This window comes from Chelonoidis abingdonii, chromosome 8, assembly GCF_003597395.2.
Source record: "Chelonoidis abingdonii isolate Lonesome George chromosome 8, CheloAbing_2.0, whole genome shotgun sequence".
Classification (NCBI taxonomy): Eukaryota; Metazoa; Chordata; order Testudines; family Testudinidae; genus Chelonoidis; species Chelonoidis abingdonii.
In genome coordinates, this window is record NC_133776.1 from 14,529,484 (window position 1) to 14,551,235 (window position 21,752).

The following is a 21,752-nucleotide window of genomic DNA, read 5'->3' on the forward strand; positions in this document are numbered from 1 at the left end:
TAAAATATAGTAAACATTCTAAATAAACTCTATTTTTTCATATATGCATGAATTATCGGGGCTATTTGGTCACTATTTAAGACAAGGAAGATTGAGTTAGTTGCACATCGACATTTTGGAAGTTGGTCATCTATCAGTCCAAGGTGATTTTATAATTTTTTTCCCTCCAAATGTATTTAATCAGTTAGTGTTTAGCATTCTTACCCTACACGATGCCTTTAAATCAAGTTTCCGCTGGATCTGCCAATATGAAATCAATTATGCAACAGCATTAAAAAAAAAAACAAGACAAAAAGGAACCTCATGTTCTGCTTGTGGTTAATTCATTGATTCTTCTGTATAATTCTATTGGACCCTTTATCAAATGCAGCTAATTTCTAGCTTGCATACAAATACAGGGAGATGCCAGAACTAAATCAAATAAAAAAGCTTAAGAGAAAGAATCAGCTTCAGCAGTGTGTGTGTGTTTCAAACAGTCAGATTTCTTTGAAGACCTCAGAGGGACAGCTGACTCACGGATTGTTATCATTTCAAGAGGAAAAGAGGTATAACCATATTTGAAGAAAGACCTTTAGTTTATTGAATTAAAAAAAAAGCCATAACAATTGCTGCAATTGACAAGATAGCTGAATGAATGATAACAAAACCTCAGCAAGGAAATGACCATTAATTTAATTTATGTGAGAGCATGTTTTTGCAATAATGACCAAATTATCTAATGTTCACTTACATTAAAAAGCAATAGTACATAACAAATCATTACTAGAAAAGGAGGGGAGAGGGACAGGGGAAAGGCCAATACTTTGAATTAATACCATAGAAGAAAACAAGTTACTAACATCAAAGAACCACCATGATGTTTTACAGCTTACTAACAATTCCAGTTCTATTTTGTCTCTTAAGAATATTTCAGTGAAACTCGCAAGAGAAATCTCAGCAATTTTTATGCAGTGGTGTTTAAAGCTGTAACATGTTTATTTGTTAGGCTTCTTTTCACCCTGTTTTTATTGCATATCAATATTTATTTGAGGTTCAGTTAACCAAAAATATACAGTAAGAATCCATTTCTGAATACATTTAATAACAATAGCACTAACTCTTATGCTGTTTTATAGAAGAGTATGTTTAGCAATCTTAATTCCATGCTCTGTAAGTCTTCAGTGGATACAGTATACAATATATGGCCTACTGAGATACTATTAAGCAAAATGTATTTCAATTTGCTTTATTTCCCTATGCAATGTCAGCACTGCCTTCTCTGTGTATAAACTACGCATCAGAGAGTAGATATAAAGTAGCATATGTCTATAGTTTTAATAGAAAATGAATGGGGAAAAGAGACATTGATTCCATAGTTTTTTCCTCAAAATAATCAAATATTTTTTCTTAAAAAGTCTGCAAACATATTTACAAAAATAGGAAAGCAGTAAATGCAGGCTTTTCATATTTTTGCTGTACTTCCAAATACTAATATCCTAATTGCATTGGAAATCTGCTCCAATGAACAATATACAAAATAAAATAGCGCGCTCCATTTGGTTTCTCATTGTCTATTTTGAAAAAAAACAACCCAGACAAATATATCTTTTAAAAACAACAAAAGTGAATTCCATAAAGCATAACCATCAAAAATACTCCAAAATGTTTCTTACATTTGTGAGTATTTTCAGCTTTAAAAAACAGTTTGTGGCCTTCATTCATGTTATAAAATGTGAGAAATCCTCTTACTTTCAGAAAACTAGCTGCTGAACTGTAATTATAAAGTAGCAACTAAAATTGTATTCACAGTTTCTGCATAATGTGAATTTTTGAACAGGAAAATGTTATAAAATTTGCATTGCTGCCTTGATCTTTCACATTTGTGGTATTAATGGCTGACAGAAAAGAAAAAGTATATTGTCATGCTTGGTTTACCTCAATCATTTATTTCTGAGCTAATAAAAGTAAACAATTACCAGATACTGAATATAGAGATACTATATATAGCTATAGATATGGCCACCATTAAATTATAGTAGAAAATTATTTTGAGTTTGCTAAAGTTAAGAAAAGCACATGAAATCATATTTTGTGTATATCTTGTTTTATGGCCATTCACGGTTTTGTTTTGTTTTGTTTCATTAACATAGCAAAATACAATCTTCCTATTAAACAATAATTATCAGATGGCAGACAATTCTTTTTATTGGTTTACATTGGCAGGTCACAGTCTAAAAGCACAACCACATCAGGCAGAAATTGCACATAGACCATCCTGGATTTTGAAGACTTCAATCTTTATGCTTCTACCAGAAATGCTCCTTTTAAAACCGGGAATGATAAGCTATATTATATTAATTGTTAGTGGATATTTTTTTATTAGTTTATCTAAAGAAAATGACTGAAACTGCAGTGGTTTTTGTTATTTTGTTTTCAGTGTCACTTTTGAAGTCTGTATTTGATGTTCTTAAACACACTTTGAAGGGTAAGTTTCGAGTAAAATCATTTTATGAAAGTTTAATCACCCTCACAGTGTGAACTAGGTGAGTTTCATTTAATGGAATACTGCATATTTATCTGTTCCTTGACATTTCTAAATTTGATGTATGTATTTTTAATTCTTACCTCTGGCTGAAAAATTATGGCAAGTTAGTGGGTAGTGGTAATTAATGTAATACTGCGACATCATACATTCACAATGTCATGATTCTTATGAGGAACTGTTTTAGATAGGACTGGCCTATAAATATGCAGTTGTGTTATCTGTAGAAGGCATATCCATGTCTTCAAAAACCAGACTAGTCTTAAGAAATGACTCTTTATTTGAGACAGTTACCATTACTTCATTAAAAAATGACAAAACAGCAATAAACATTTTAGCTCTTTAATGAGCAAAGATCAGATCTCTTAGCATTGGAATAATACTTGTTATCCAGATTATCTTTATTTCACTCAGTGACCAGTAATATGGCCAAGAAGTACAAAGTAATTTTCCATCAAGTAGTATACAATTTTGTGTGTGTGTGTAATAAGCTTTCGTTCTTGAAAAAGAGTAACTGAAAAGAAATGTTTCTGTTACTGCAGTTAGTTTGTCAGAGAGAGTTCTTTGCATTATCTTACAAACTATCAAAATTGCTAGTAATTTGAAAAAATGTAAAAAAAAATCACATAACTTTAGTCTAATAGAAATATAGTACAGGTAAGAGAAAGTATTTATCAGGGATGTGCTCTTAAGTCCATCTCATTTTTTTTATATAAATGTACATCTGATTACATATACAAACATTTTGAAAGGACTGTGATATACCGTTTCTGGAAAACAACAGGGGAATGAAGAGTTTCTTGTGATTTTAGAACATCCATTTAAAATCACACAAACAAATGTAAGATTCAGGTTTAAAAATTTCCATTTGTTGGCTCTCCATCCTTATAGACCCTCTCTATCTACATTTGCACTCTATAGAGATCTCATCCAGTGAATTCACTTGAATGGCAAGGATAATGTATAGCAAAAAGGGAAATAACTTTACATTAAAATATTAGCAGTAAACTTTGTCACATGCACCATGAGTTCAAACAGTAACAGATCTGTAATCAGAGTGGCAATGTTGGGACATCTTTATACTGCAAAATATTCTTGCAATGAAATCTTTGGACACACTTTATCTTACCAATATGAACTAAATATTTTGTAACTAAACCACAGCGAATTATAAATCCTTCATCAAAGAGGTTCCATTAAGATTATAGTTCTATAAATTATTTAGGTGGAAACAAAAGAGAACATTAAAAACACAGAAAGATATTTTTCCCTCTGGGATTCACTGAGCGAGTGTTCACCACTATATACCTAGAATACCATCAAATACCTTTAAGAACTACTGTAATTCCTTCTCTTACTGAAGCTACTGTGAATTATTTTACTGTAATTACTTTTGCCGCTTTAAAAAAATCTTTTTTAGGTTGTGCCAATTGATGGAGGAAGCTTCTATTAAAAACTCCAATGGGATGAGAAGAATTTTAATTACGGCTTAATCAGCAGCACAGCCACCAAGCATATAAATTATCATGCACGTCGTGCTAAAAATATTCAGTTTCCTTTATTCCCACAACTTTTATACTGACAGCACTTATGTGATAATGTTGTACCTGCCAGGCTTTAAAACTTCTTTGTTTGGCTGGCAGATTTCAGCATGAGCCCCTTACTAAGGCCTTAACAGCATTGGTGCTTTGTGTACTTATCCAAATATGTAAATATGGACTACACAATAAAACAGTTCCAAATAAAAATTGGTGAAAATTATCTGACATTCCATTAGTGTGTCCCTTGTGCATATTTATAGATTTATTTTTTTTTAATTTCAGTCAGAGTTCTTTTCTGTTTGTGTTGCACATGCCTAATTCCATTATGTAACTTAAATCTTAAAAAATTAATAGTTGAATGTGAATGAAAAAGTATCATTCAGGACAATTGCTTCAAGCAATTGCAAAAGTTTTTTTTTAAGTTCATTTGTATATATGTACAATTCATTTTTTTTTCAAAACCCCAAAAGTTCTTGATATGTATATTCACATAATATTCCTCCATATTTAAATAGTAAGAGTCTTGTAGGTTGAAAGCCAAGTAATCTTCATTAATGTCACTATTGTAATCCATCAAAAAAAATAAAGTTTGTTTCATCTTGTCTGGCTATACCCTGGTTGTTGAATGTGAATGAGCGTGGGGATGGGGGTGGGGCAGAGTATTATTCTGTCCTCCAGTAAAGGTATTGAATGTGTGTAGGGGTTGAATCCCTGGTATAGTGTTGGGAATCATTGTAATGGTGTTGGGTGTCATTAAGGGAATATCATCAGGAGACCTTCTCATAGCTAGTGTGTAGTCTGGGGGACAGGCGGTCCAAAGAACCACCTCATGTGGATGGATGGACTCACATTCATGATCCAAGTCAGTGTGCTTCATTTGGAGGGACATTATCTCCTCTTCTTGTGCATGGGCAAGATCATTGGTAGTAGTACGCTGTGGGCTACATCTCCTATGAACATCATGTCTCCTCTTGTCCTTTTTGTAGTACAATGCTGCAAAGGCCAGAATGTTTAGGAATAGCAACGATGCTCCAACTGCAATAGTAACACTCAACTCTGTGGAATAGTCCCTTTGATCCACTGAAAATGGACTTGGTTGTTGTTTGGGATCATCTTGTTTGGCTGTAGGAAAGGCTGAAGTAACAGGTATAGAATTTTTCCTTGTTGGTCTGAAAGTAATATCAGTTGATGGCACTTTAGTTGTGGTCGAGGTATACTGTGAAATGTCATTAAGATTGTGCAGATGAGGTACCAGTTCCAGCCACAGGTTCACTTTATTGGCCCTGTAATGTTCCTTCACTCGTGGTTTTAATCCAATGTGAAGATACAGTTGGTCTTTTTGAGAGTATCTGGTCCATGCTACTTCCTCAAAACGATTGGGTTTAGTATGAATGAATTTTGTATCTTGTGGGACTGGTTGATTTGGGTCACTAGAATAAAAAAAAAGCTGAGATGTAAAGTCTGCATTTCAAAAGCAATTATAAAATTAAGATTTGATATTGCATTTTAACATTTATTTAGGGGAAGGAGGGGAAGGGCAGTGAATGTAGTGTTCATAGAATTGCAGGCCTAATAGCAGTTAGAGCTAACAGAATGCAAGTGGACACTGCAAGCTTCCCCAGTGACCTTTGTACCCGAACCCCAGTCAGCATCTAGCATCCCAGTCCTTTTCTCTCAAGGAAAAATTGTCAACAGTATTATACTTTGGTACTAGTAATGTAGATTAATGCCGACTAGAGACTAGGATGAGAGGTAACAAACCTTGTTTTTATTTGTAACTTAAATCACAGCCTCTGAATTCAGGTCTTCAGAGGTGAAAGGGCAATGTGTTAACTCAGAATAGCACACATTCACTGAAAGCCCAACGGAGTGCAGAGAAGTGATACAAGGTCAGTCCTCGGTACCTCTCAAGTGCTAGTCCATGTATCTTACTTTCATAATTGCCTATTCATTTGAATAAGTGGACATCATTTTAAGTCTCAACCTTCTATGTGCTGTAATGTTGGTGGCATTTTACGTTCTTTATAATCAAAATACCACCACTACTGGAGTACAGTCAAATATTGTGGTTTGTTAAATGATGATCTGTTTTTAATGATGTGCACTTTATAACTGCCATACGTGATCTCAGTATGTTCCTTATTCACTGTAATACATGTTACAATTTCTTACACAGTGGTCAAATTAAAAAAATTGAAAGTTCCAACAGGACTCCCTATTTTAAGTACAGAGAATCTCTCCCAAAGCATCAGAATCTTACAAAGCAGAATGAACTTTTAAAGGCCAACTACAGTACTATGAAAAAGCTAAATATTAGATTGAAAAGATAAAAATATCAGGGAAGCTGCTTTCTGTAGCCCTTCTTTTTTATGTACAAAGTATTTATCACACTGTTATGTATAGAACAGTCACATGGACAGTTTCCCCATGTGTTAACAGAATGTGCAATTTTTAATTGAACTGAGAGATATTAACAACATATAACTCTCAACCTAATTCTGCAACCCTTATTCACATAAATACTCCTTCCTGGCCCAAGTATTTCCTACAGAAGTCCATAGGAAAGGATTGCTGGATCAAGTCCTTAATTTATATATGAAATTACTCTCTATCTAGTACTCACCCAGTTTTTGCAAAGTTCGTCCAGTATGTCATCACCACTGCACTTAGCATGACATCATTTTTGGAGAAATTACAGGGAAATAATTCAGTAGGACCAATCATAGGGATTCCCAGTACATAAGGAACCTCATCCCCATGGGCTGCATCTGCCCAAGCAGGTACCTGATCTGTTTGGCAATGATGGTAGAAGGCATAGAAGTATGTAGGCGATCCAAAATTCGAGTGAAGATCTGCTGTAGCCACCGCTGGTGCAACCCACTGATGATCAGTAAATAAAGCTAGCAGTGTTTTCCTTCTGGTCTCCGGATTGTGTCGGTCTGCCCAGTCAGTATACATAAATTTAATAGTTTCTCTCAATATATCTTTGCCTTCAGGGTATCCATATAAGTTATCGACAAAATTGGAAACAGCAAAATCAAAATCACTAGCTGATATGCCATCTTCGCTATCAACTATATTTTCAACAAATTTTAAACCTTCCCCTTGGTTAACTCCCAACATTATGTCATAGTTCAGGAATTCTCCTTGTTCCATCAATATCTGAGGATCATCTGGTATCACATCGCCATCAATTACTGGTCCAAAGGCTATGTGGTATCGTGCTGGTTGAATGTCCTGGTCCACAAGTTCTCTATAAGGCTTCTGCTGTAGACACTCTACCAATTCTACAGTGTCTGACATGTTGCAACCAACTTTTGTAGCCAACATCCTGGCATATTTTGCAGGTTGGAAACTAACTGCCCAGCTGGAGAGAGCTGTTCCACTTTGAGCTATTGCTCTTTGAAAAAGTCCTGTGGGGGGAAAAATATTTAAAAAGTACTGAGCTGGCTTTATAAGCATGTAGCTCTTTAATGTTTAGTTTAGGTATGTGGGACAATAGGAAATCTTTTACCATTATTAAAAAAATTACTAATAAATAAATGCAGTACAGAAGGTAAAATCTGCTTGTTGCTGTATCCACATCTAATGTGTACAAAAAAATGCACATATGTATATAAATCCAAGACCAATAGATGAGTAAAACTCATGCAAATACCAATTTATAGCAACTAAGGATCTGACCCTGAGTAACTCAGGAAGCTGAAAGAGTGGGAGAAATAGTCTGATGCCATATCTTGTTCAAGATAACACTGTTTGCTTTGAAAATCTCATAATACTAAAATTATTTTATTAGGTTGGAGGAAAAGCCAGTCACGCTCTGCAATTGACTGATTTCTTAGATATTGTTCAAGTCATCAGCACTTGCATGTGTATGACCATGTTTTAAATGGAAGGCTGAATAGGACCTAATATGCTGTTTTTATAGACTTTGTTTAGGATTGAACTTGGCTTGAGATGTACAGGGCTTCTCAAATGGGTATTATAACGAATTGTATATTCTTACACCATACAAAGTACTGGGCAGCATTCCTAACTCATTTATCTAAGAGTCAAGATCCTTTCTTGTAAAAGGTCCTATTTTTAATTAAGGTTTACGGTGGTCACATTTAAATAAAAAAGAAAAATGATACCTTTTACACTGAATATCCTAAAATATTGCTTTATGACTTAAAACAATTAAAAATATACTCAGGTATTCATTTATGAGAGATGAGGTGGATGGGGGAGATTCTGCTGTCACTTATACTTGTGTACACCTGAAGTAACTCCACTGACATCAGTTCAATTACTCTGGATTACTCTGGTGTCACTGAGAGTAGAATCTGGACCAAAAGCTCTGCTCACAAATATACAAAGCCTTGTTTGAATTGATCTTTTCTTTGTTTTAATCTTTAAGTATCTTTGTCCACATCATGGGTGAAATCCTGCCCCAACAAAGTCAGGAGTTTTGCCAATGATTTCAGTGGGGACGGAATTTCTTCCCAGCACTAAGCCATGGCTCATGTACTAGGTGTGTGTGAAAGGGCCTTATGAGGAATTCTGGCCTGAAGGGGTAAAACTAGAGTGGCTAATCCCATATATTTTGTAGTCCCCTCTGTGTTGGGCCATGGCATCACGCTACCCCTTCCCCATACCCTTCGGGGAGGCTAGCTCTACTTCCAACAGGAATTTTCAGTCTAGCCCCTGTACACTGAAGTGGGAAAGGATCCTCTACTCCATACTCCTAGCAAATCATAATTTAGTCCACATTAGGCAATATATTTTACCCTTCTTGCTAATGAGTTTTAAAGTATTAAAACTTTTTTCTGCATCACCACAGAAGTCCTACAACTGAAGGACAACAAACAATTTGCAATTATGCAGTCTCTTTGTGCAGTCTTTTGGAAAATATTTTGTAATCCGGCCTATATTTATTTCATAGCTAACTATAATTTATGCAAAATGCCCTTTGATATATACACATTACACTAACATAAGCATATTTGGCCAAAATTTGCTTTTATTTACACCAGTACAAATCTAGAGTAAGTCTAGTGACATCAGAAGAGTAACCAAGGATTTGCAGTAGGGCAGTGTTTCCCATACTTGGGACGCTGCTTGTGTAGGGAAAGACCCTGGCGGGCTGGCCCAGTTCGCTGCTCCAGGCCTATGGGGGCTGCTGGAAGTGGCACGGGCCAAGGGACATACTGGCCACCGCTTCCAGCAGCTCCCATTGGCCTGGAGCAGCGAACTGCGGTCAGTGAGAGCCGTGATTGGCCACACCTGCAGATGCAGCAGGTAAACAAACCGGCCCGGCCCACCAGGGGCTTTCCCTACACAAGTGGCGTCCCAAGTTTGGGACAGACTGCAGTAGGGTAACTGAAGGCAACTTCTGAAGGCAACATCTCACCCTCTATCATTGATTTACGCAAATAAAATATCTTTGGGGCACACCCTGCTGATCAGCCAGTACCTCCAGCGAAAGGAGTTGAACCTGCTTAACCTATTTCAGAATTTGGCTCTTTAAAAATACAAATTATGGCCTTCATCTCGCAACATGATGTGCAGGTGGACTCAAGCACTGCACAGAGCCTGAGTCAGGGACTACCAGAATCACATTGCAGGATCAGAACCACAATCAAATGCTAGTTAGAATCAATTGCTTCATGAAAACATTTTAAAAAAAGATCTTTTGGGAGTTTTAAAATCTTGAAGATTATAACAGGACCAATCCCTAAGGTCCTTATTCAGTCTTTACTCTGCCCTTACAGGCAAAACTTTCATTGTAGCAGAATCTGGACGTAGACTGAAATATGTGGCTCAAGAGCATCTCTAGATTCATGAAATGAGTCATAACTGAGTATTGCCTGAGAAAGAGCTGAGTAAAAAGAAAGCAGATTCTCAGAATTAAAGGCATAGAAAATAAAATATTTATAGGGCCAGGTATTCAGTTGATGTAAATCAGCTTGAAGTCAATGGGTCTACAGTGATTTATACCAGCTGAAGATCTGGCCAACAGAATATATGCAGCATAATACCAAACTGAAATTTTTACTAGGATGTAATTCTTAATGCAACATAGCTTTATGTTATCTGCATACTCTGTAAATCTCTTTTTTTAATTGTTTAGAATTATTTTCTATACCAATGAGAGAAAGAGTCAGTTACATAGTAAGAAAATGCTGATATAAACATGATAGCTTGTTAAAAGGCACATAAAAGGTCAGATTATGTTAAAAGTCGTCAAGTCCTCTAGCCATAATGTTCAGTTCAGTTACTTTAAAGAAATACTTCTGTTGAACCATGTTAGTGAAAAATGGATGACAGCGAGAAAAGTAATTTTCATACTGTAACTGATTTCTGCCAGCAGCAATGTACAGTAAAGGAAGTGAACTAGATTTCTATCACGAAATATTCACTCTCATGGTTCAAGGGGCTGTAGGCTGATATTAAAATGACATTAATGCATAATGGGCCATACTTTGCTATCGTTTGTATGTCACGGTCCCACTGAGGTAAACAATAATTTGCATTTATTCGTCCACAGATTTCAAAGTACTTTACTGAGATGGATAAGCACTATGGTTCCCATTTTGCATATGGGGTAGCTGAAGCAACTTATTTAAGATCTTCATCTTGCAATGTGCTGAGTGTCTTCTGACCCCTGCAGAATGCTTTGTTCATTGGGGGATGAGAGTACTCAAGTACGCACTCAGCATATAGTAAATGGGTTTATGCTTTTGACAACATTTTATAGTGTTACAACATGACTGTGTAGAGTTAGCTGACAAGATGCAGATCATGACTGACTGGTCATTTCAGATAAAAGCATATAGTGTTCAGCATTACATCAGCTACTTGTAATTAAATCAAAGGTTCAATCACAGGCAGAGACTGGAAGACAGGTTTCCTGCTTCTTAACCCCATCCTCAATCCACTATGCCACAGAGGACCTGCACTGTGATTTCTGCAGAAAAACTGATGGCATAATATGACCCAGAGATTACACCTGGTTACGGGCACTATGCTTAGGCTAAGTTCTGACTGGCTTAAAATGCCATTTTACAAAACATGTCACAGGTTAACATGCAAAAGATCTATATAATTGTGAGTGTCAAATTTATACGTGGATTCTACAATTCTACTTCAAGGTATTTCAAGTATTAAAGTGGTCTTTGGCTGGAAATGGTTTAAAATTATTTTTTTTAAATAATAAAAAGAATAATGATTTTAATTCATTTAAAAATAATTTTTAAAATGAAACCCACCATCCTAGGAATCTATTTTCCACGATAGTATTGTTTACATAATAGAGAATTGGCCTGATTCTTCTTCCATTTACATCACAGTAAGGCCAGATCCAAAAGCTCACTGAGACTTAGTGGGAATCTTTCCACTGACTTCAATAGGCTTTGGATCAGGGGCTCAATCAGAAGTAAATTCTACTGATGTCAGTGGAATTACTCCAGTACGAGTGTACAATCAGGCCCTCCAGGGAGTTCACCAATGTAAATCAGAGGAAAATCAGGCCTTATGTGTCTCTCCAGACTCCATCAACAAGGGTTTTCTGTCATCTGCCTGCAAAGTCTAAACAATATAGCATACATACATGTGAAACGGATAATGACAGAATGGAGTAAAAAAAACAATGTGACAAAAAAACAGAGGCGATGCAAATGAGAAAAAAAGGGTGTGAAATTCTGGTGCCAAAAGGGAAGGTAAAAAAGTTTTTTGGCCTCAAACAACATGTTTGTAATTTCTTGCTGTCTGCCTTAATTAGCTAGAGAAAAGGTGTTAAGTTATGGAATAGAAAAAACATATATGGGCAAAAAGAAAATTAATTTATGACCTTGATGCTTTGACAATTTTGGCTCATGCATGCAAAACATTCAAACGTTCTTTTCTCAGAAGACAGCAAGTGAAATTCATGCAGTTTCAGACAAAAGATTTCTGAACTAGGCACTTTTTTCCTTCCCACTAGATAATACTGTTAAGCATTTCAGCCATTAGCGTGAAAACAGGAACCATGTCATTTTATTTTTCTTTAAATCCTGCTCCTCAGGAGAAACTAAACATGCCTTTGATGACTGATTGAATATAGTCAACCTCATCGACTGTGAGCATCTCTGACTGGTTTTCCAAAGAGGACACCCTTAGGTAGGAAAGAAAAGAGACAAAAATGATGTGCTGTGGATGTGCTGTTCAGAAGTCTGTTGCAAAAGTGTTTCTACAAAGCTCCACAGGAAACAAAGAAAGTCACCCCAAATTTAAACGTGCACAGAAGAGTTGAGGGGAAGGCAGCTATTATAGCCTTTAAAAAGCCAGATTATTATTCAGTTGAACTCAGCAGTCCATAGAAACACAGAGAGAAATACAGAGCATCACATAGTAGTAATGGTGGTGGCATGCAGACACCAAAATTGTCAATATTTGCAACCTGCATAATACCTTTGGTTGAATTGCTCCAACGGTTACCTTCAGAATAATGGGATAAAGTCAACAGATTGACGCATGAACCGCCTGCACCGGATCCAAAAACAGTTATTCTTAATGGGTCACCACCAAAGAACCCAATATTTTCACTAGTCCATCGCAAAGCCTGGATTAGATCAAGGAGGCCATAGTTTCCTTTTGCTGCTTGATCCCCAGTACTCAAGAAACCTGCAAATATAAAGGAAAAAGAGAAAAGGTTTAGCATGGGCTCCTCAGATTATGCTTGTTGCACTGTTATCTTTTCAGTAATGCTTCAAATGTAAATGGAGCTAAGTACTATGTAAATACATAATTTTTTATATCCACTTGGCAATAATTTACAAGTGGCTCATCCTCGCTACAGTAAATCCTTTGCTGTTCATTGTAATATTAACCATGATAAATGAATGTGAGAATTGTGTAGGTACAATACAGAATAATATGCTCATTGCAGTACAAGACTGGGAATAAGTCAGTAAGGACCTATGGCTTTGAAATGTAATAAATTGAGAATAAAATCTTTGGGGAAGGAACCATGCTTTCAGTATGTGAGCAGTGCCTTTCTCATTGTGGGCACTACTGGAATTCAACTAACGAAAAATAACGACACATACATGTGAACAGAACACCACAACATTTGTAAGGCCAAATGTGCAGCCTGCGAACGTGTGTGTTAAAAGGATTGTGTCTGCAAAACTTGGCACATGCCTTTTTGCAGCAATTTATGTAAGTATAGGAATCAGCTGGGCACCCAGCTACCCAATTTGATTTTGCAGATATGAGTTTGGTGCATGCCAGGGGGGTGACTGTTCAATTTTGCAATCCATTGATTGTGGTGTAGGTACTCCCTGTATTACCACATTGACTCCTTTTCCCCTCTTTTCTCTCCCATTCACTTTATGCCCCAAAATATTCAATTTATGTCAGAGGACAGGCTGAGCTGTACAACCTGAGTGACTCTCCTACTCCCTAAGCTCTATTAACCTGGGTTAACTGAGTCTGCATTAAACGATACACAAGGCAATTTGAGCTGCTCTAGTAACCTCTTAGCATTAAATAGATAGGAGCTTAGATGTAAACCAGGGAGCACAAAAGTTGTTTCCTCATAGTCAGATTAGGAATTGTATCAGGTGGAGAAATGAGTGCTTTTCCTGTAGTCAAAACAGGAACTTTGGTTTTTTTTTATTAAAGACTTGTTATCATTAGGCAGCTGACTCTAAAAGCTGAACAATAAACACATCAGAGAAAAGCCCCTCTTGGTTTTTATCTTGGACCCCATGGGTCCTGTTGGCCTCATGTGCAGATTATAAAGTCTTTTGAGCAAAAGTTTAAATAGTATCAGCATTTTAAGGAAAACCAAAAGCCTCCACTTGTGTATGAAACTGATTTTATGCACACAAAATGGACAATGTAATGTGCCCTGTAGAGAAGTACAACCATTAGAAATATTATCTCCACAGGAACTAAATATTAGCGGTTCCTCTGTTCTACTTAAAGTTACACTAATTTAACTCTCCTTTGAAGCAGAGATCACCACGTTAAACAAAAAAGTTTACAGTCATTTTCCAGAAGAAAGCATACAACAATTCTCTTACAAACCTATTCCTCGCACTGTCACATCAACAGCAATACTTGCAGCTCTTAAGACTTAAATTCAGAATGGTAACTGGGTATGATATTGATGGGGAATGAAGAAAAAAGATTCCTTATTTACAACAGCTAGTTACTATGTCCTTTAAAAAATATACCCCTTTTGCTACCCAAAATACCAGGGTATAAACAGGAGAAGCTGAATTTACAGACTCAGTTGCATAGACAGAAAGAGATGACCATTTACTCTAGAAGTCAACAGGACAGTGACTGCAGAAATACAGAACACAACATGTAGTAAGAGCTAACAGAGGAGGATCAGGCTTCATTGTAATTGATGCACCTTTCCAGTGAGAAATGGATACAAATTCAAGACAAGAAAGGTTTCAGAATATTTTTTCTCTGAATGCATAGCAACATTAAGGCCATGATTTCAAGCTTTGTGATAAAGGACTTGATTCCACCGCTGCTGAAGTCAATTAAAAGACTCCCACTGACTTGCATGGAATTGGAACAGGTCCAGAGTTAGGCACCTAAACACAAGTGTTCTGATGTACAGAGGGGCTGAGCACACTGAAGTAAATGTGAGCTGGTATGTCCAGCCTCTCTGAAAAAGAGGTCATTTTTTTATATAATGTGCCAAATTTTAGGCACCCAAGTGTGAACTCTTAATCCTGAAGGGCGTGACAAGATATCTGATTCAGAGTTGTACAACCACTTGGCTTCTACTGAACAAGAACTCAGATATTGATCAAAATATTGATATTCATCTGCAGCCAAATAACATTTGCTCAGAGTGGGTCGGGGGAGGAGATGACAAGATAAGAAGGCCCCATTCCACCTTTTGGATATTCAGCCACTGCTCTTCTTCTCTTTATGCTCAATGCCCTAATGGCAGCCTTTCCCTTTCAACAGCCCCCTGCTCCTTTTGTTTTTCATTCTTTCACTTCTATTCCTCTCTCACTAACCTTCTCAATATCAACTCCCCTCCTTCTCAGGATGAAAGTCATAAACTGTAGCTCTTGCAATCTGCACATGAATAACACACTGGTCAGTAGTCCTCTGTGCACTCTATCCACAGAAGATGTGACTCTGTTACAGCCCCCCAGCTACAGAAGACGCTTCTTCACTCAAGCTGGCGAGCATCATGCTTTTAGCTCTACTGCTCACCATTTCAATCCCCAGGGTTGGCTAGGGGTGGCTACAGAATTTGGATCATCCCTTAGTCTGTTCTTTAAAAGTTTCATTTTGATACTATCAATAAACTGTGTGTAAGAGAGACAGATATGACTCTGGACTTGTAGATGTAGATCTTCACTTGCTAGACCAAAAGTAAAAGCAGAAGCACAATGAGATTAAATTCTATAACCTTTCGAGAGGCCAGCAGTCCATTATTTTTTATTACTATTATTTTTAGACTGCAAAACAAGCAAAACTTTTATTTAAAACAAGTAACACGGTTCAGACTAGATTGCACTATACAACATGGGAAAGAACATTTAACTCTTATTGGGGTGGGTGAAATTTTCAGACTGCTCTTGATGATCAAATGGAAATGCCCCGCCTTTTTCCTATTGTGGGATGACAACAGGAAGCTATGTATAATAAGAAAAGAAGTACTAGAGTAAATTCTGCACACAGTTATACCCCAGCAAATCTGGAGTCACTCCAATGACTTAATGACTGGTGACTGAAGGCAGACTTTGGTCCACTGTACCTAACTGATATGTTCTGTTTTGTCAGATTATGCCTAATCACTGTTACTAGTTTGGATTACTAAAATTCTGCAGTAACAAACAAATATTTATAATACACATGATTATTGTTTATTGCTCTAGTCTTTAGTGTTCAGTCAAATGCACTCACATTCATTCTAACAGACCTTCCCCAACTAAACTGCATAGAAAGCTAATTGGCCTTGCTGCAGAGAGATCTGAGCTATGCTACACTTTGAGCTACATTTGTTTTAGGTCAGTGCTGAGCTTTATTGCCCAGGGAGGGAACAGGCTAATGGTATAAAGTGCTAGGCCAGCAGTTCTCCAGTGTTAAGACCTAATATACCACATCTAATTGGCATATTTTGTTCAGTGTAGTTAGAATGGATTTCTATTCTCAGATTTAAATTTTTTATTAAGGCTAATGTTAAATATATATATATAATACATAGGTGGAGAAAAGAGTGTCTATACATCTGGGCATAGTGCTTAGATTATCCATAAATACAAAGTTTGTTTTTAAAAGTCATATGATACATGTAATACATAATCAGCAATAACCCAAATTTAGGTGAATAAATTTAACAATACAGTTTAGATATTAGAATCCAGACACTTGGGTACATCACTCATGAAAAGCTGTACAAAGATTTGGTTGTGGAAAGCAAAATATATCAATGAGTGGAGATTGTCCCTCAGTAACTGTGCATTTAGGGTGGGTTGTCCATTTAGAGGACACAATCCATGAGGAAAGTATTTCAATTACTTTCCTGACTGCGCTTCTCATCAGCACTCCAGCTCATCCCTCCTGGTACTGCCAATGTCTGGTGATGTGTTCTATGTAGATGTCCCTCGACCACCAGATGGCATCTGACACCATGAGTTGCTGCATCAGCCAAGCATAGCGTTGACCGATTCTGCATTCTCTCAACACTCGCTCATTACTGGGGTCCCATGTGCCCAAGGCTCCAACAATCAGCACATTTGTCTGCACCTGGTAACCCCTAATGTTCAAGGTTTTGGCCAGAGGGGCGTATTTCTCCTCATTTCGAGCTTGGGCATCATGGAAGACCAGGGTTCTGTTCCCAAAGGGCACTGTGACGTCCACCATAATGAACTTCTTCCGGTTCTCACTGGTGATGATGATGTCCAGTCACAGTTGGCTGTCGATTCCAGGGATGGTGGAGTTCAAGGACATGTTACAGATGGGTGTAAGCTGCTCCTCTGAGTGTGCATGGGTCTCTCCAGTGGTTCTGGTTCCCAAACCAGATGGGGAAATCTGCTTTTTGGTGGACTACCATAAGCTAAATGCTGTAACTTGCCCAGAAAACTATCCAATGCCACACACAGATGAGCTACTGGAGAAACTGGGATGTGCCCAGTTCATCTCCACCTTAGACTTAAATAAGGGGTACTGGCAAGTGCCGCTAGATGACTCAGCCAAGGAAAGGTCAGCCTTCATCATCCGTGCAGGGATGTATGAATTTAATATGCTCCCTTTTGGACTGCAAAATGCACCTGCCACCTTCTAGAGACTGGTAGATAACCTTACGGCTGGATTTGGGGAATATGCAGTTGCCTACCTCGACAATGTGGCTATGTTCTCAGATTCATGGGCAGAACACCTGGAACACTTCCAAGCTATCTTCCAGTGCATAAGGGAGGCAGGGTTAACAGTTAAGGCCAAAAAGGGTAACGTACCTTGGACAGCAGGTGGGTCAAGGTACTATTAAACCCCTAGAGACTAAGGTAAATGCTATCCAAAATTGCCCTGTCCCTAAGTCAAAGAAGCAGATCCAATCCTTCTTGGGTTTGACCAGGTATTAGCAATTATTTGTACCACACTACAGCCAAATTGCCACCCCACTGACAGACCTAACCAGGAAAAAACAGCCAAATACAGTCGGTGGACTGAGAAAGCCTTTCTGAAACCTTCCCCATGGGTGGCAGGATGGATCTGACCAGGCGATCTTGGATGCTGTTGTGTCGCAACTGTGTCTGGAATGGAGCTTGCGGCTACACAGGATGTGGGGCAGTGTCTCATCGGCACAGCTGCACTTCCTACATCGCTTGTCCCGATTCCTGCGGTGGACGGCTCCATTCAGTGGAAAGCACTTGAGCTGGGCCTTGTGGATGAACCTCCAGTCAGCAAATGGGATGAAGCTGTCCACAGGGAGAAAGTGGTTGCTGGTGTCACCTCGAATGCTGCCCTCTCTCCCACTGGCCCTTGTCCAGCTTCTGCTTCAGGTTTTCCACACACTGGCAGTGAAAGTCATACTTCAGGGTCCTCTGCAGAATGGTTCTAGCTTTACACTTTAAATCAACCGGCATTCAAAAGAACATAAGAACAGCCGTACTGGGTCAGACCAAAGGTCCATCTAGCCCAGTATTCTGTCTACTGACAGTGGCCAATGCCAGCCACCCCAGAGGAAGCTGAACCTAACAGGTAATGATCCTATCTCTCCTCCTGCTATCCATCTCCACCCCTTTCACAACAGAGGCTAGAACACCATTCCTTACCCATCCTGGCTCATAACCATTAATGGACTTCACCACCATGTGAATTATCCAGTCTTTTTTAAACCCCTTGTATAGTCCTAGCCTCACAATCTCCTCAGGTAAGAAGTTCCACAGGTTTGACTGTGCGCTCTTGAAAAAACTCTTGTATTTGTTTTAAACCTGCTCCCATTAATTTCATTTGGTGGCCCCAGTTTTTTATTATGAAAAAGTAACATAACCTTTTCTTATTTACTTTCTCCACATCACTCATGATTTTATACCTCAGTATCATATTCCCCCGTTAGTCTCCTCTTTTCCATCTAAAATACTAGCATCTTTAATCTCTCCTTCTATGAGACCCTCCTCCAAACCACCTATATCATTTGTGTTGCCCTTCTCTGAACTTGTAATGCCAGTTATTCTTTTTGAGATGAGAAGACCACAATCTCACATTGACCACAATGACAATCAGTATTCAGATGTGGGGTTACCATCGATTTTAATATAAGGGCATAAGATACTCTCTGTCTTATTCTCTATCCCCTTTTTAATGATTCCTACATCTGTTTGCTTTTCTTGACTGCTCTGCACACCAGGACGTCTTCAGAGAACTATCCATGATGACTCCAAGACTTTTCCTGATTTATTGAGTTAAATCTAATGTTGCATTTGTTGCCCAATCACCTTAGTTTTGTGAATCTTGTTTGAAGTTCTTTAGTGTTCACTTTTTGTGCTTAACTTCTTGGAGCAGTTTTAGTATCATCGCAAACTTGCCACTCACTTTTTAGCTCCATTCTCCAGGATTCAGTTTATGAATAAGTTGAATAGGCATTGTCTAGGATTGACCGCTGGGGGCAACACCACTATTACCCCTCTCATTCTGAGAATTTACATTATCCTACCTTTGCCCTGTCTCTTTAACAGTTCCAATCCAGAAAGGACCTTCCTTTTCCCATGACACTTAATTTGCAAGAGCCTTGGCTGTGGACCCTTCGTCAAAGCTTTCTGGAATCTAAAACACTATGTCCACTGGATCCCTGATTCACATTTGTTGACTCTGCATAGAACCTAATCAGATTAGCCAGACCGATTCCCTTAGAGAAACCATGTGACTTCTGCCAACAATTTGCTGTCTTGTGCTGATAATTTATTCTTTACTATTGTTTCAACTAATGCAGTATGACGTATAGACTTATCATCTGTAATTGCTGGATCACATTAGAGCCCTTTTTAAATATGGCGTTACATTACTAGCTTCCAGTAATTGGTACAGAAGCGAGTTAAAGCAACAGTGACAAAACCTAGTAATAGTCCGCAACTTCACATTTGAATTCTTCAAACTCTTGGGGAATCCATCTGTCCCATGTACTTTACTGTAAGTTTATTCAATTAATCCAAAATCTCCTCCTAGTGACAGTCAATCTTGACAATTCCTCCATTTGTCACTACAAAGCCAGCTCAGGTATTGGAATCTCCCAACATCCTCAGCCATGAAGACTAACAAAGAATCACTTAGTTCTCCACAATGACTTATTGTCTCTAAGTGCTTCTTTTGTTCTCAGTATCCAGGGCCCCACTGGTTGGTTAGGCGGCTTCCTGCTTCTGATGTACTTAAAAACATTTTGTTATTACCTTGAGTTTTTGGCTAGCCATTCTCCAAACTCCTCTTGTTTCCTTATTACATTATTTACATCTAATTGGCATGAATATTTTATGATCGCTTCTATTACCTCACTAGGTTGGTCTTCCACTTTTTAAAAGATGCCTTTTTATCTCTCACTGCTTATTTTACATGGTTGTTAAGCCACGGTGGCTCTTTTTTAATTCTTTTACTGTGTTTTTTAACTTGGGGTATACATTTAAGTTGGGCCTCTATTATGGTGTCTTTGAAAAGTGTCCATGCATCTTGCAGGGATTTCACTTTGGTCACTGTATCTTTTAATTTCTGTTTAACTAACCCCCTCATTTTTGCATACTTCTTTTTTAAATGAAATTCCACAGTGTTGGGCTGCTGAGGTGTTCTTCCCACCACAGGGATGTTAAATGTTATTATATTATGGTCACTATTTCCAAGCTGTCCTGTTATAGTTACCTCTTGGACCAGCTCCTGCGCTCCACTTAGGACTAAATCAAGAGTTGCCTCTCCCCTTGTGGGTTCCTGTACCAGCTGCTCCATGAAGCAATCATTTATAGTATTGAGAAAGCTAAAACACTAGCTTGTGGAACTCCATGCCCTATTCTATATTTCCTGTGCAGCAAAATGGGAGGCAGCTAAGACATTGTCTGTAATCGGAAGTGATGAGCTGCAGAAGACCAATATGCTGGTTAAGAGCTGAAGCAAACCTCTGGTGCTACGAGAATTCACACCAAGCCCTGAACCTCATTCTAAAATACAAAAATCCTGGAAAAAATAAAGCAGAACTCATTTCCTAGAGTTAAAGAATCCTTTGCAAAAAGACTCTCTCACAGAGAGCAGAAGAGGAAACATCTACTGTCCACCACAAGGGCAGAGATTTGGAGAATGCATGTTTGGTTCAACCAGAGAGGACAGCTTTCCATTTAAAAAAAGAAAAAGGAAAATGGAAGAATCAGTATTATACTAATAATTTTGCCTCCATTCCATTGGATTTGATAAATTATGACTTATGTCCCAAGCACTAGATCCAATGGTGAAGAAATATCTTGTACCTCCTCAGGAAGAATCACATTGGCTGACTTCCATGTCTATGCAAGATATTGATGTTGACTTTGATGACATGAAACATTTCTACCTCATTCTTCAGAACCATAAGATGCCTGTTAATATCACCAGCTGTTCATGCATATTTGTTTTTGTGCATCGTTAGCAGCATGGCTCAGAAGCATGCAAACTGTGAGGAAGTCAGAGAAATGACTGATAAGACAGAAGGGGGCATTTTTTCTTTTTAGTGAAGAATGGCTCGAAGTGATTAAACCCATCTCTTTCTATGGCTCCATACACAGCACCTGCTCTCTAGAAACACTGTAAAACAACACAGAATGGGGCAAATTCAGATCTGTGGTGTGAGTGAGTGAAATTTGTATTTGCATCAATTTACTATGTATACCAAGGTAGAATCTGTCTTAATATGTTTTTATTTAAAGTTTTCCATATTCTGTATCCCAGAAAGCAATACTATAGATACCAGTAGCTCAGTGCCTTTCCCAGGTTTTTGCCCTAGGCAGAACTTGAACTGTCACTAGCTGGGTGAGTTCAGGACAAAAGGCTTACTGTTTAATCTCCTTGAACTATCCACCATTAGCATAGTGCCTGTGCAGGCAAATATCTAATCTATCAATCTGTCCGTGGTATTTCTACGATGCTGATCTCTACAGTATCTAAGTACCAAGTACAGAAATGTGGAGTCCTAGGGTTCCCTTAGTGAACTCCGCTTTTCGTCTCCTATACTGTCA

At 38.0% G+C, this 21,752-nt stretch overlaps 1 protein-coding gene across 5 annotated transcripts in view; it reads right to left on the reverse strand.

Moving 5' to 3' along the window:
• Positions 1-763: 763 nt before the first annotated feature.
• The window catches only part of NLGN1 (neuroligin 1), a 600,655-nt gene continuing 579,666 nt past the window's right edge, over positions 764-21,752 (reverse strand). For all 5 annotated transcript variants that reach the window (XM_075068383.1, XM_075068384.1, XM_075068386.1 and 2 more), the window contains 3 exons: positions 12,493-12,705; positions 6,686-7,475; positions 764-5,492 (listed from right to left, as the gene is read on the reverse strand). In XM_075068383.1, coding sequence (XP_074924484.1) covers positions 4,670-5,492; positions 6,686-7,475; positions 12,493-12,705 — 1,826 coding nt within the window. In that variant the 3' untranslated portion in view covers positions 764-4,669. The remainder of the gene's footprint in view (positions 5,493-6,685; positions 7,476-12,492; positions 12,706-21,752) is intronic.